Genomic DNA, 14,281 nt, shown 5'->3' on the forward strand with positions numbered 1-14,281 from the left:
GATACAATCAACAATTTATGTCACATGTCCTAGATGACAAAATTGCTAATTCCTGCTCTGGGAAGAAGCAAAACTTCTGAGAAATTGGAGAACACATTACGGCACACAGCTCTAGATTTACCTGGGCTCTCTCATACCTGCTATAAGAATTAGAGAAAGAAGCAGCTTCATGAGAGACCAAGTGTGTCTGCAATGACTCCCCAATAGATCAGTTATGGTTTTTGCTTTGGACAGATCTGTTTGTGAAGCATACAGCGACATCTCCATTTCAAAAAATGTTACAAATGAGCAAAGCAGTGCAAGGTTACTTTGGAATTAATTTTAAACAACATTTCATTAAGGAAATTACATATGTATATACAGAAATGTTTATTTTTTTTAAAAAAAAATACACTGTTTTCCTTGGAATAAGACTTGATGTTTCAACTTGCAGAGAACATATGTAGGAACTTATTCAAAGAACGGTTGGCTCGATGATGCAAATAGAGATTTCAGGATACAGGCCAGGTGGCTGAATACCTGTGAAAGACAAGAGAGAGCAAACATTCAGAATAGATCATGTGTATCTAGTACTTCTTTGGCTAATGTTCATTTGTTTGCTGCAGAAATGTCTTGCACTAGAATACAAATGTAAATAAGACCAAGCTCGTGGATATTACTTTTTTGGACTACATTTCCCAGAATACCTCATAGCCCTGAGAATCCAGGGGATGTCATTGAAAGAGCTAACATGTGCACTAGTAAATGTATTATTGTTGTTATTGTTCAAAAACTCCAGGCACAGTCAAATTATAAAAACATTGACTGGTATTATATACAGTAACAGAAACAAGTTTTAACAAAAAACCTAAGTATGTAATATTGACACAGTATGTAGGCTGTTCCTAATATTGCAGTTTTTTGTAGCTCGGATTGTGGTGTGATTTGCAAATGCTTATACAGGTAGTACTGTGTGAAATTTCTTGATATTGTTCCCGAACAATATCTACGGGGACTACTGAAGTGTGTTTCTTCCGGAGGCATGATGTTTCAATTATTGTTGTTGTTGTTGTTTGCCGTCAAGTAATTCTGAATTATGATGACTCTTTTCAGGATTTTCTAAGTGAAGAGTACTCAGAAGTGGTTTGTCATGTCCTTCTTCTACGGGCCACCTTGGGACTCTGCAGTTTGCCCAAGGCAAGGCCACACAGGCTGGCTTTTTCCAAAGGAGGCACAGTGAAGAATCGAACTCCCAACCTAAACCACTGAGCCATTCAGCCATCTGTGGTTTATTATTGAAGGGAAAGAGGCCTGGGAAGGAGGGAGCTTTGAGCATGGCCATAAAAGGCTACAAACTCTCCCACACTCCCTCCACACAAAATGGCTGCTGTCTAAAGACTTCTCTTTGTGAGATTTCATGTAGAGGTGTATGTGAGTTTGTAAACACTACATCTCATCCAGAGTTCACTCACAACTTGGAAATGTTATTTTTTTGAGAATATATTTCCCAGAATCCCCATGTCTGCATGGCCATAGATGTTACAGAAATGTAATGTTTGCTAGCTTAGGTCTAGCAGGGATGAGGAAACGCTGACCTTTCCTGCATTTTAAACTCTCACCACTGACCACACTAGAAGCAAAGGTTTCTCATAGCTGTCATGAGCTCAATGAGGGTCAGCTACCCAGCAGAGCCCTTCTTGTAGAGAAATTCAAGGACTCCCACAGTGATGTGCTAGGGCTAAGCATAGGTTTGTGCTTCTGGGTCTCCGTCCAACATTCTATCCACTTCGACCACCTCTGGCTCGGTTTTCAAAAGGGATGGAAATTGTGAAGTGGCTTTTATCTTTTTAGATGCTGCACTTCAGGGCCTTGATGTTGAAATGGGGGAAGCTGTGGTCACTGCCTCACATACTGCGATTCTTCACTAGTTCCTTGCACAGCCCATTGGATGGTTAAGACTGCATGAAACCCACCTTCTTAGAACATCCCCATATCCCTTCTTTTGTTGATGTCTCTCTTCAGCTGGCAAGTGGCACAAAGAAAGCAGCACATGACAGCACAGAAATCTCCCAAGAGGGATCCCTATTAGACAGAAAAAAACATTTCACACCACTGTTGTTATTTGGGAAGCATAAAGAAAAGGAGTGGGGGAGAGAATAAATGCAAATTCATAAGGAAACTCAAGGAAAGGGAATGTGATGTGGTTCTGAAACTCGAAATGCCTCTCAACTGATGGAGAAAGGAAATGTACCTTCAGCTATGCTTGTCAGGTTATCAGCATCCCATTCTCTATGGACAGATGTTCTTGGACTTCAGCTCCCAGAAATCTTGGCCAGCAGAGGTGGTGGTGAAAGCTTCTGGGGGTTGTAGTCCAAGAACATCTGGAGGCCCAAGGTTGGGGACCACTGCTCTATGACATGGGTTCCCAACCTGGGAGTTATGATCCCAAAGGGGTCACAAAGTATTTTCTCAGGGGGTCAAATTGCCCACCCACCTCCCCAGCCCCCTTCTGCACCTTCCTTCCTTCCCCCAAGCCAAGCTCTCTTGGCTTTCCACTGCAAGGGTCCTGGGTGTTCGGATACCCCTGGCTGTGTGTTCTCCTTGTCCAGTAGTGGCAACTCCTCCTTGGCTCAGCTGGCTGGCTGGCTGAGATAGGGGACCAGGACAGGGAGGAGCAGGAGGGGGGGACACAGCCATAGCCCCTGTGGGCCAGGTCAGCTCTCAAGGGGGTTGAGAGGCGAGGAGCCTGAGATAGGCTGGAGGGGGAGGAGAAGAAACGGCGATGAAGGAAAAGGCTGCTGCCACCATGGAAGGAATTTCATCCTCTCCTCCTCACTTCAGCCACGTTGCCTCCACATTAGAGAGGATGGATGTCTGAGCAGGAGGCAGCAGCTGGGCCACCAGCTGAAGGGAGGATGAAAAGGGTGATGGTTCCCTTCCTGAAGAAAAACCCGCCCTCCCTCAGTTTAAAAAACAAAGCATGCTGCTTATATGCCACCCCATAGCACTTACAGCTGTCTCTGGGTGATGTACAAGTTAATTAGGCAGGTTGCACATTCCTCACCCAAGCTGGGTACTCATTTTACCAACCTCAGAAGGATGGAAGGCTGAGTGAACCTTGAACCAGCTGCTACCTGGGATTGAACCCCAGGTTGTGAGCAGAGTTTTGGCTGCAGCACAGCAGTTTAACCACGGTGCCACGAGGCTCTTCTAAAAACCAGTTTTAACCCACTCTTGCTCCCTGTCCCACCTTGAGCCTGTTAAGGGACTCTTTCGGGCAGGATGGCTTTAACACTCAGTTGCGAATTTTGAAGCTGGCTGCCCGGATGCAAGTACAACCATCACATTAAACATTACATTAGAATTATATTCTGAATTTTTTTATTTTTAATGTGTTTTCTTTACCCCATGAAAATGCCTTTTTATGCCAATGTGGCAGAGGTCACAGGTACTTTGGCTATTATAAAAGGAGATTGTGAGGCAAAAGAGGTTGGAAAACACTGCTTTAAAATTTCAAGATCAAAATGAACCTAGCCTAGGTCACAAGAAAAATATATTTTCGATGTCATAGATTCCAATGTCATAGATTGGGAGATAAGTTAAAAATGTTTCTGGGCCAACTGATGGTGGAAAAGGGTACCAGAGGAATCTGAGTTCAGGAGCCGAAAGGAACCATCTAATCTAGTACTGTAATAAGGTAAGACAGAGCTGGGGGACTCCTCACTCCCCCTTGTGGCAGGCTGGTTGGGCAAGCTTTAAAGCCACCCAACAGGCAGAAAATCAAATTTTCTCCTTATTCTCTACTATTGGCTACCCCTGCGATATCCCTCTTCAGCTGGTGGTCCAAGATAATACTTTGTTGTTGTTTAGTTGTTTAGTTGTTAAGCCACTCTTCGTGACCCCATGGACCAGAGCATGCCAGGCCCTCCTGTCTTCCACTTCCTCCCGGAGTTGGGTCAAATTCATGTTGGTCGCTTCGACAACAGTGTCCAACCATCTCATCCTCGGTCGTCCCCTTTTCCTCTTGCCTTCAGACTTTCCCAACATCAGGGTCTTTTCCAGGGAGTCTTCTCATGAGATGGCCAAAGTATTGGAGCCTCAGCTTCAGGATCTCTTCTTCCAAAGATCTGGTACCACTACCCTCAACGCATCATCCACTTTTCCAGGAAGGCAACTTCCTGAAGACTTTCCAAAGAGAACACCTTCAACTCACGTCTCTGCTCAAAACTGCTGCTTTTTAAACAACTCATTCTATTTTGTTTAGTATTGACAAAGGGGGAATCATTTGGTTTTTTTCCCCCCTTGGTACAGTATAGAGCTTGCTCACCTGCATTTTCAGATCAGTACCTGTATTTAAGACCAATTTGTTTCCTTAAGAGCAGAAGATATTTGGAGTTTCACAAATCCTTCCACAGACAGATAATGGTGTAGTGGAACCAGGCCTTGTGGGGTTGAAGCTCTGGGACTTTCTGAGTAGATGGAACTATGACACCACCCAACACACACCATGCCCCCAACCTGGCTTCCCTATGAGCTGGGCTGCAAGCTTCTCAGTACCTCAATGTAAAATGGATTTCCACAGGAACATTGTTGCAAGCCATCTCTGTTGCAATGCCATGCATTGGAGAGTGGTTTAGTCTTGAATGGGCAATCAAGAGCCGTTAGATTTACAAAGACCTCCTGTGGCAAATATTTCCAAATTCACCACTACATAAATTCAGCCAGTAATAAAAGGGCAGGCACATAAGGCACCTCTTGTGTTCATGTATTCAGGAGACAACAGAGGGAAGGGAAGTACATGTCTGTGACATACTTACCGGGATTCCATATTTTGTGCGGTAGACAGATCTCATGGCCATACTTGACCCAAAGAAGCAACATTCATCCATATCTGAAGCAATCTGGCATCCCAGACACAGGGGACAAAATATCCCACAGAGGCCTAGATCGAACCAGAGCAGAGCATCAAAAGTTTCTCAAGAGCATAGAATTGATACAAGGATTGAACTCAAAATGAAATCTTGCTAGCATCAACTTCTCTAGCCCACTGTTGTGTTCCTGCAAAGGCAAGTCATATGCATATGGATAGTCTAAATGCAACCATGTTCTAATGCTTGGGTTTCTCAGTAACTGGTGGACAGAGTTGTACTGTCACCGTTGCTAGGGGTCCTATACATACCATGAGTGGTAGCCATGGATAGCCGTTTTCTGCATAATTTTTTTTCTAGTTCTTTTTAAAAGCCATCCAAGATCGTGGTCACCTATTCACTATCACATCATCTCAGGATAGCAAATGTCCTAGTTAAACAGTTAAGAGTTTAATTTATAAGGCTCACCATGAACACAAATTCTCATACCAAGTGTTATGGGGGACAGCAACTTGATCATTATCTCTCTCCATCATGACAACCTATTTGCCCTCCGCTTCCTGTCTTTCTCCTAGTTGGACCAACTCATCCCAAGCGATGTTTCAGGTTAGCAAGGCAGAATTTCTACACTTCATTGCTGTCAGATGCAAAGATGTGTTTAGAACTTTTTTCTTTAAGATTCCAGAAAGCCACAGAGGATACACCAGTCGAGGTCTAAGAGCCTTGGCAGCTTTTTGCATGATAGTAATCATCAACTCAGCAGTACCAAAGGCAGAAGACAGACATCTATAAGTTGCTGTCTTTGTCCTGGCCTGCTTCCAGATTTTTCCAGCCCCAGAATCTGGTCTGTAGCTTTTGAAAAAGAAGGACTGCTGGGGGCGTGCATCGAGGAGTCCTTCCCTTAGTAAACATTCATAATAAAAATTCCAAAGAAATGTTTTTCCTGTCATCAAAAGTTTCTGGTATAGAAAGGTATAAAGTCCACATCTCTTCTTACTAGCCTATGACAGTCCCACAATCAAATATTTGCACCGATACTCACACACTCCACAGTCGTCACAGCAGTCAAATAAACCCGTCTGCCAGTCGGATCTCTGTACAGTCACAATCTGTGGCTGGTTCATGATCACAGGATGACTCATGATTACAGGGGCTGCTGTCTGAAGTAAAAGTAAGGAGATGTTTTAAACGTTAGGACCCCTGACATTAAGGTAACACAATCCAAGTGATATCTTTCTGATGCATTTGGTCTTCTTCTTGTTGCTGGACTACAACTTGTTGTTATGTTGCATAGGGATGATAGGAGTTGCAGTCCAAAAAGCCCGTAAGACCACATATTCCTCATCCCTGAGTTAGGATCTGTCTGGAGGTTTATCACAACGAGGTTTGTTACAAGATGCAGACTTGACAGCTGTAGCCAGACCAGGCTCAGAGGAGTGTTTCATGTATCCATGACCCTTGCATGCAAATGAACCATGGGAACCATTAGTAACAGAAGAGTCATTAAATAACATCGAGTGCCTGCCTGTATTGGGAAAGTTGGACAATGAACCAACTTTAACAGAAATAAAAGCGGCCTTGGATTCCCTCACCTCCGGCAAGGCACTTGGGAAGGATAACATCCCTGCTGAAGTGCTGTAAAGAGATCATCACCATCAAACTGTACGAAATCTTTTGTCTTTGCCGGAGGGAAGGTGGAGTACCACAGGACATGAAGGACGCAAACATTGTCACACTGTATATGAACAAAGGAGACGGGCGACTGCAATAACTACCGTGGCATCTCTCTTCCCGGCATTGTCGGGAAGCTGCTTGCCCAACCCTGTTTGGGATTTTTCTTTGCTGTCATGCTGAAGCACGCTTTTGGAACAGAAGGTGTCCATCTCTGGACTAAATCAGATGGAAAGCTCTTTAATTGTTCTCGATTGAGAGTGAAGACCAAAGTCCAGCTGAAATCATGTGGGACTTCCTCTTTGCTGATAATGCAGCTGTTGCCCATTCTGCCAAAGACCTCCAACAACTTATCAATCGTTTTAGCAAGGACTGCTAAGATTTTGGATTAACAACCAGCCTGAAGAAAGCACAAGTCATGGGCCAGGGCGTGCACTCACCTCCCTCTATTATTATCTCCACACAAGAATTGGAGGTTGTACCTTGGCTCAACAATCTCTGACACTCTCTCCCTAGATGTCGAGCTGGATAAATGCATTGGCAAAGCAGCTACCACGTTCTCTAGACTCACAAAGAGAGTATGGCTCAATAAGAAGCTGACGACATATACCAAGATCCAGGTCTATAGAGCCTGTGTCCTGAGCACACTCCTGTACTGCAGTGAGTCCTGGACCCTTTTTGCACAGCAGGAGAGGAAGCTGAATATGTTCCATACATGTTGCCTCTGATACATTTTTGGTTTCACCTGGCAGGACAAAGTTCCAAATAGAGTAGTCCTAGAACAAGCTGGAATTTTTAGCATGTATACATTACTGAAAGAGCGATGCCTACGTTGGCTTGGGCATGTCGTGAGAATGGCTGATGGTCGGATTCCAAAAGATCTCCTGTATGGAGAATTAGTACAGGGAAATTGCCCCAGAGGGAAACCACAGCTGTGATACAAGCATATCTGCAAGCAGGATCTGAAGGCCTTAGGAATGGACCTCAATAGATGAGAAACCCTGACATCTGAGCGTTCAGCCTGGAGGAAGGCGATGCATCACGGCCTCTCCCAATTTGAAAAGACACTTGTTCAGCAGGCCAAGGCCAAGAGGCAGTCCTGAACCCAGCAAAATCAGGGAGCCGGACAGGCTTTTCTTCAGTGTGAAAGGGATTGTCACTCTCGTATTGGCCTTCTCAGCCACACTAGATGCTGTTCCAAGACCTCTATTCACATTACCATAGTCTCTCAAGATTGAAGGATGCCTACCTAGATGACCATAACATATAAGTGAACCATGGGAGGATCTCCATTTTGGCCTTTCTTAGAATGCACATTTCCTGTTATTACAATGTGTTCCCTGCAGGCCCATATTTCTTTCATCTCCTGTACCTCAGCAGTCAGATTTGCAAATGAAGTCCATGTTTGCCTTTCTGTGGCCAACTGCAAACCAACAGCATGCTAATATGCGACATTTGGAATGATGCAAGGTCGTCCTAGGAAAACATATGCCTTTTCCGTCTAAAGGGGCCATTGCTTGCAAGGACATGCTAACTTTGTCCTTAAGGACATAAAAAGTGAATATTTGAAGAACCTCTAAGGATACATGAAACTCCCATGAGTGCAAGAGGTTCTCCATTCAGTTCAATTTACAGAGCAGATCTACATTCCCAAGCCATGGCATGGAAGCCATTGCAAGCATTATTGCTACCTTCTCAAACAAGCCTTGCTCTTTTGCTATGAAGAGTAGCTGGATACTTCGAAATGCAGCTGTAGCAGTGTTCATCAAGCCAGGGTTAATATTTACTTCAAGTATTCCTGAACCACCCTTCGTCCAGATGAATTGCAAGGCAAAGTACAAAGCGGCGAATAAACCAGTGAAATCAATCATACCAATTAAAAACAGCATAATAAAACACCGATATGAATTAGAACAAACAAAAAGCTGACCTCATCAAGAGAAAAATCTCTTCGGCTTCATTATTTGAACATCAAGTTCCCCATGAAACAAACCTTGGAAACCCTAGTAAGTTTCTACTGGCATGATACTGAAATTCCCAGCGAGTTCTTAGGATTGTAACGCTGCCTACCCACTTTTGAAGCCTGAATTTTTAAGCGTCAGGTGATTATCCAATGAGACAAAGCAGTCAACCCCATCTACAAAGATGGAAAAGCCACTATCAGGCATGCCGCTGAGGTATTTGTAGGAGCTGGAATCAGAAAAAGTAAAATGTCCATGTTCTCAGTAGAGTGTAAGCTCTGGCAGACGCTGCAAGAATGGGAAGGCTTCAGGTAGATGTGGATTTTTTTGACCACAGCATGGAATCCCCCATGTAGCGTAGCAATGACCATAGCATAGCAACCTGTAGGGTTCTTCCAAAGAGCAGTCTTCCAACTGGTCTCTCCAAACCTGACCCAATGCTTTTTGTTTTTTAGAGAGCCTAACACCAACTTCCTGGTTCCCTTCAGGAGAAAGTGGTAATGGCTTCACATACGCTAGCCAGGGGTGGGACTTCCTGCTTTAAAAGAGTGTGTTCCAGGACCCAGGACCCTTTTCCCTAGGAAGCTGGGCTGAGGGCGAAGGCCAGGTCTGTTTGCATGGATGCCTTGCTGAGTTTTTTTTCCTGGGATTTCTTTTTATCTCCTGAGCACATGGCCTGGGGGTGGGGCCTAGGGGTGGGACTTCCTGCTTTAAAAGAGTGTGTTCTAGGACCGCGCACCTAACGGCGCGCGAAATTCTCAAATTTTGTATCTGGCCTTAATATGGTAAATAGGAAAGCCAATGAGAATTGCATAAGCCGGGTAGTCAGGAAAGTTTTAAGGATCAGATCATACTTTTGCACTATTAAAGAGCAGGCCGGGTAGGTGGGGCTCGTCAGCCATGGAAGGCAGCCCATCTAGGAGAAGGAAAACTCCAATTTCAAACCTCCACTGCCTTGTGGCTATATCCACTCATGGAAAAGGCTTCAGGAGTTAACCTCGAGGCAAAATCCGGAGCTGGAGTCCCGAAGGCAGCATGTGTCGTTCTGCCAACTCCTGCGACATTGCTGGAACCAGTTGTATTGGCTCTTGCCTTTCCATTGGACCATTTCAGCAATGTGGAGAGGGGGGATCTGCTGCTTGGGTAACAGCCTATCCTCCATATTACCTTACCCGGGCTTCATGCTCTGGAGAGGACACTCCTCGATTCAGAGCATGTTACCATAGTCTCTCGAGACTGAAGGATGCCTATGCTATGCTAACGCTAGCCAGAAGGTGCTGCAACAGGAGTGGCTTACCCAGCCCCACTGTATATCAGTAGCCTGTTCTCTTTCCCCCTTGGTTGAGGTCCCTGGGGTATGGGGAGTTTAGCCACCCTCGTCTTGGGTCTTGGGCTTCTTCCTCACAGGGCTGGGGTTGAACCCTGTCATCCTCAACGTGAGTTTCATTTCTCATGTAACTGAGAATTCAATGATTTTATGGCCACAGATCCGGAACATGTAGGCTGTTGTACAAACAAGGCTGTACCCCTTTGGTCTGCAAGTGCTAAAGGTTGATTTGTTTTATAGCCTGTAAAAAAAGTAGTTATAAATAAAGCCAATTGTGCTTTTGCTCTCGGATATAACGAGAGGGGAAGGTCCACCTGCCCCAGTCTGCGTGACTGCCGCTCCTTGCCACGAGCTGTCAAGTTGCTTTCAGCTAATGCTGATCTCACTAACATCCCTTTCCCATCTTCATTTAGGACAAGGGTGGGGTATTTATTAGTTTTTATTTGTTTTATATATTTTTTAAAAAATATTTTACCCCACCTTTCTGCTAAAAAGGACCTGAGGTGTCTTCCATAACTAAAAATACAATTTTAAAAGCAAAAAAACGTAAATCATTCAAAATTTGAAGAAGAATGATTAACATTATATTTAAAATGTGAGGTAAAAGAATTACAAAAAAAAAAAATTAAAAGCAACAAAATATAATGGACTTTATATTTGATGGACTTCTACACAGTCAGTCATTAAAGAAAAGCCTGACAGAAAAGGAAGATCATTGCCTGCTTGTGGAAGGATTTGATTTACCTCAGGGGCCAAATTCTAATCTGGGAAGTCTCTTGAGGGCCACGTGCCAGACCTGGGGTGGTGGTAGTAAGGACAAATGGTTGGGCCAAAGGGAAGTGGATGGGGCAAAAGGGAATCCTCCTGAATTTGGACATATTCGTACTAAGCAGCCAGAGCAGGAGTAAGCTTCTATCTGCCGCCATGCATGAAAAAATCACAACCCCTTCCTAGAGCTTGAGATCCAAGAGGGTGAGAAGCAAAGGGAAAGGAAGAAACCGAAGACCATCACAAAGAACACAAATCTGAGTAATATAACCAGTGGCATAGTGGAGCCAAGGCTCACAGGGCGGAAGCACTGAGACTTTCTAAATAGCAAGGATGATGCCATTTTTTTTACTGGAGAGCTTTAGTGCGCTCAACCAAACTACAGAGCTAGGGTTCTCTGGCAGAGAATTCTACGTACTGCACCCAACTAGAAATTGATGAATTCCACTGAACACAACCATTGTAGTTAAAGCACTCAGAAAATTACTACTGCAGGTAATGTAGACTTAATCCTAGTGTCGGTTCACGGATCATTATCTCTCTTGATGAGAAAAGAGGGATGGAAAATGTGAGGTCTTATGATACTGCTGAACTGCAATTCCTATCATCCCTCACTGCAGGCTATGTTTTGGGATGATGGGAATTGAAGTTGACCCACATACGACCTAGTCCTGCAGCAAAACGCCAAGTGCTGACTGGTAGATATCAGTGACCTCTCCCATGTAGCCATAACATATTCCAATATGTATATACACTATCCTGTTAGTAACAATTCAGTCTTAGTGTCAAAACTATGTGTTAGAGATCACGAATTATTGAAGAAATTAAATCTTCATCGTGTATGATGGTCACATGAGGAGTTTTTTCACCTCTTGGAGCGTTCAGATCAATTTGTTGTTGTTTTTCCTGATCTTCAGCAGCTAAACATGTTCTTCATTTGCAAATATAATTTCCCAGACCTGAAAGTCTGCCCCAGAAAATGGTTCTGCTAAAGTAATTTGATTTTACCTCATGTGACAAATTATCTTTGGAATACAGTTTGGAGAATGGGTTGGAGTTAAAGCAATGGAGTGGGATGTGGCTGAGATGTGAGTTGAGTTTAATAGGGTATGTGCTTGAATTCTATCCATTGATTTATCTTGTCCATTTAACCTTCCCACACCCATGTAAATGGGTATTTTCTTTCAGAGTTTTGGGTAGTCCTTAGTTTTTTCCCTGTCTTCCCCTTTTCCTCCCAACCCATTCTCCAAATTTAGCAGAAGCCCAATTTACACAACTAGAATTGTGAAAGACCACATTGACTCACACAATTTGCACCTTATAACTACAAACTAACCCCTTGCTCTTTATTTCATGGCTATGTATAAATGTATAAACATTTACCATGTAATCTCATGTTAAAGTTTGAAGAACTGGACTTGATCCATAGAAGCTCACCTTAAGATATAGTAGTTAGTCTTTAAGTAAGTAAGTAAGTAAGTAAGTAAGTAAGTAAGTAAGTAAGTAAGTAAGTAAGTAAGTAAGTAAGTAAGTAAGTAAGTAAGTAAGTAAGTAAGTAAGTAAGTAAGTAAGATGCCATAACAGTTTTTTAATTTTTTTTAAATTTTGTTATTGCCTGATACATTAGCACAGACTAACATGGAACCCTCTTCTAAGAAAATAGTAAGAAAATCAAGTAAATATAAATTCACTTGTAACTAACTTCCAAAATATATATCACTAGTGATCAGGAAATTTAATTGTTTATTTCCATATGCCCAATAGCTGAAACGTTCAGAGTGGTTTCACAAAAACCATATAAAACAAAACCATATAAAATAAAATATAAAAAATTAAATTAAAACCATATAAAATAAAACATAAAAAAGACATAAAACACGGCATTAAAACCTTTAAAAGCCATATAAAATCAAGCCAAAGCAGGCAAAATCAACAGCAGCTCGAAAATCTTTATAAAAATAAAATCATAAACCCAGCTCTTAAAAATTGAGGACTAAAATCTCCTGATTTTAAGGTTTCATGTACCTGTGTGTGCATTATTGCACTGTTGAAACCACAACTGTTAATGGATTCCACTTTTGCCTTCCAAATTTCTAAAATTAATATTTATTATTTCTTTGCCATCAGCTATAGGTTCCTTTCCCTCGTGATTTACAAACTCTAAAGTACTTTTTAATTCTTTACATACGACTGCCTTGCAACATTAAATAATGAATTGTACAGATACATGTTGCTTACCAAGCGCTTGGCGTAGTACAGAACGAAGAGATGACTCTCGGGCGATGTCAAGAGCGACTACAGCAGTAACGTACTGAATGAGCCAACCTTTGTAGGTTTCAGGGATAGCATCTGGCCGGTTATGAAGAAGGAAGTTGAGGTCAAAATCATTTGAGCTGATAACTGCCCCCTTTTAACTGTACTGTATAAGCAATTCCGGAAAGATATAAAAGAGGACTTTTAGTACAACTCTGTTATTACACAACTCAGTAACTCCGCTGTTTGTCATGGAGAAAGGAAAGTTGCTTATTTATTGCTTATGAGTTTCGTATGAAACAGGAAAGAGGTGGGTGTTGCATGGAGATGTCAGATGATCCCAGTTTACTGGGGTATGACTTCATACTAGAGTCACAGAAAAAGGAGAAGGGGGGCAATCTTATGCACACTTACTGAAAAATAATTCTAGCAAACTCAATGACAGTAAGCAGGGAGTGACAGATTTTCCTGCAATCTTAGGACTCTCTTTGCCCACTTCTCCCTTTCTCTTTGCAGAACTGTTGTGCCTGCATCTCTCTGTGACAGGCGGCATTTCCACAGGTGAAGATCTTCCTGGCTTTGAGAAAACTAAAGTTACCCAAGTACCTACCTCCCAACCATATCCAAATCTGAACATTTCTTGTACATTTCTCTAGGCCAGGAAGATCTTCACATGTGGAAACGCTACCTGTCATGAATGCTGCCTTGCAAGCTCAACAGATTTATACAGATCAGGACTGACCCACTGTGAGCTGTTTTGGAGGTGGTGTGAACCGATTTGTTCTGGGGTTGATGCAGAGAGGTGTGATTTTCCAGATCAGTAGCTACTCGGATGAGTAGCGAAACGTTTCAACCTAATAAGCAAGAAGTCTGGTTGCCATGACTCAACTTCCAGATAACTTCACCTGGATGACTGAGAATCTTCACAGAAATATTCCAGATCAGTAGATATTGTTGTTGTTGTTGTTGTTTAGTCGTTAAGTCGTGTCCGACTCCTCGTGACCCCATGAACCAGAGCACGCCAGGCCCTCCCGTCCTCCACTGCCTCCTGGAGTTGAGTCAAATTCCTAAATAAACAGGGAATGGGGGAAACCAATGGCTATGACCTGGAATAGTGAGAGCTATGCATCACAATCAATTTTGGGAAGGTGGTAGACCTTAAATAGAGAGTTTAGAAGTACTTATTTATTTATTTATTTATTTATTTATTTATTTATTGGACTTATATACCGCCCCATAGCGCTACAAGCACTCTCCGGGCGGTTTACAATTTTAATTATTCAGGCTACACATTGCCCCCCCAGCAAGCTGGGTACTCATTTTACCGACCTCGGAAGGATGGAAGGCTGAGTCAACCTTGAGCCGGCTACCTGGGATTTGAACCCCAGGTCGTGAGCACAGTTTTAGCTGCAGTGCAGCGTTTTAACCACTGCGCCACGAGGCTTCACTTACAC

The 14,281-nt window shown here is 43.0% G+C and overlaps 1 protein-coding gene across 1 annotated transcript; it reads right to left on the reverse strand.

The window, feature by feature from the left end:
• Positions 1 to 354: 354 nt before the first annotated feature.
• Positions 355 to 13,078, reverse strand: LOC140707651 (placenta-specific gene 8 protein). Its single transcript, XM_073002020.2, has 5 exons — positions 12,813 to 13,078; positions 5,890 to 6,007; positions 4,797 to 4,921; positions 1,953 to 2,061; positions 355 to 519 (listed from the first exon to the last, which is right to left on the reverse strand). The coding sequence occupies exons 2-4, from the start codon at positions 5,987 to 5,989 to the stop codon at positions 1,957 to 1,959; spliced, it is 330 nt and encodes a 109-aa protein (XP_072858121.2). The 5' UTR covers positions 5,990 to 6,007; positions 12,813 to 13,078; the 3' UTR covers positions 355 to 519; positions 1,953 to 1,956.
• Positions 13,079 to 14,281: the final 1,203 nt, after the last annotated feature.

This window comes from Pogona vitticeps, chromosome 5, assembly GCF_051106095.1.
Source record: "Pogona vitticeps strain Pit_001003342236 chromosome 5, PviZW2.1, whole genome shotgun sequence".
Classification (NCBI taxonomy): Eukaryota; Metazoa; Chordata; class Lepidosauria; order Squamata; family Agamidae; genus Pogona; species Pogona vitticeps.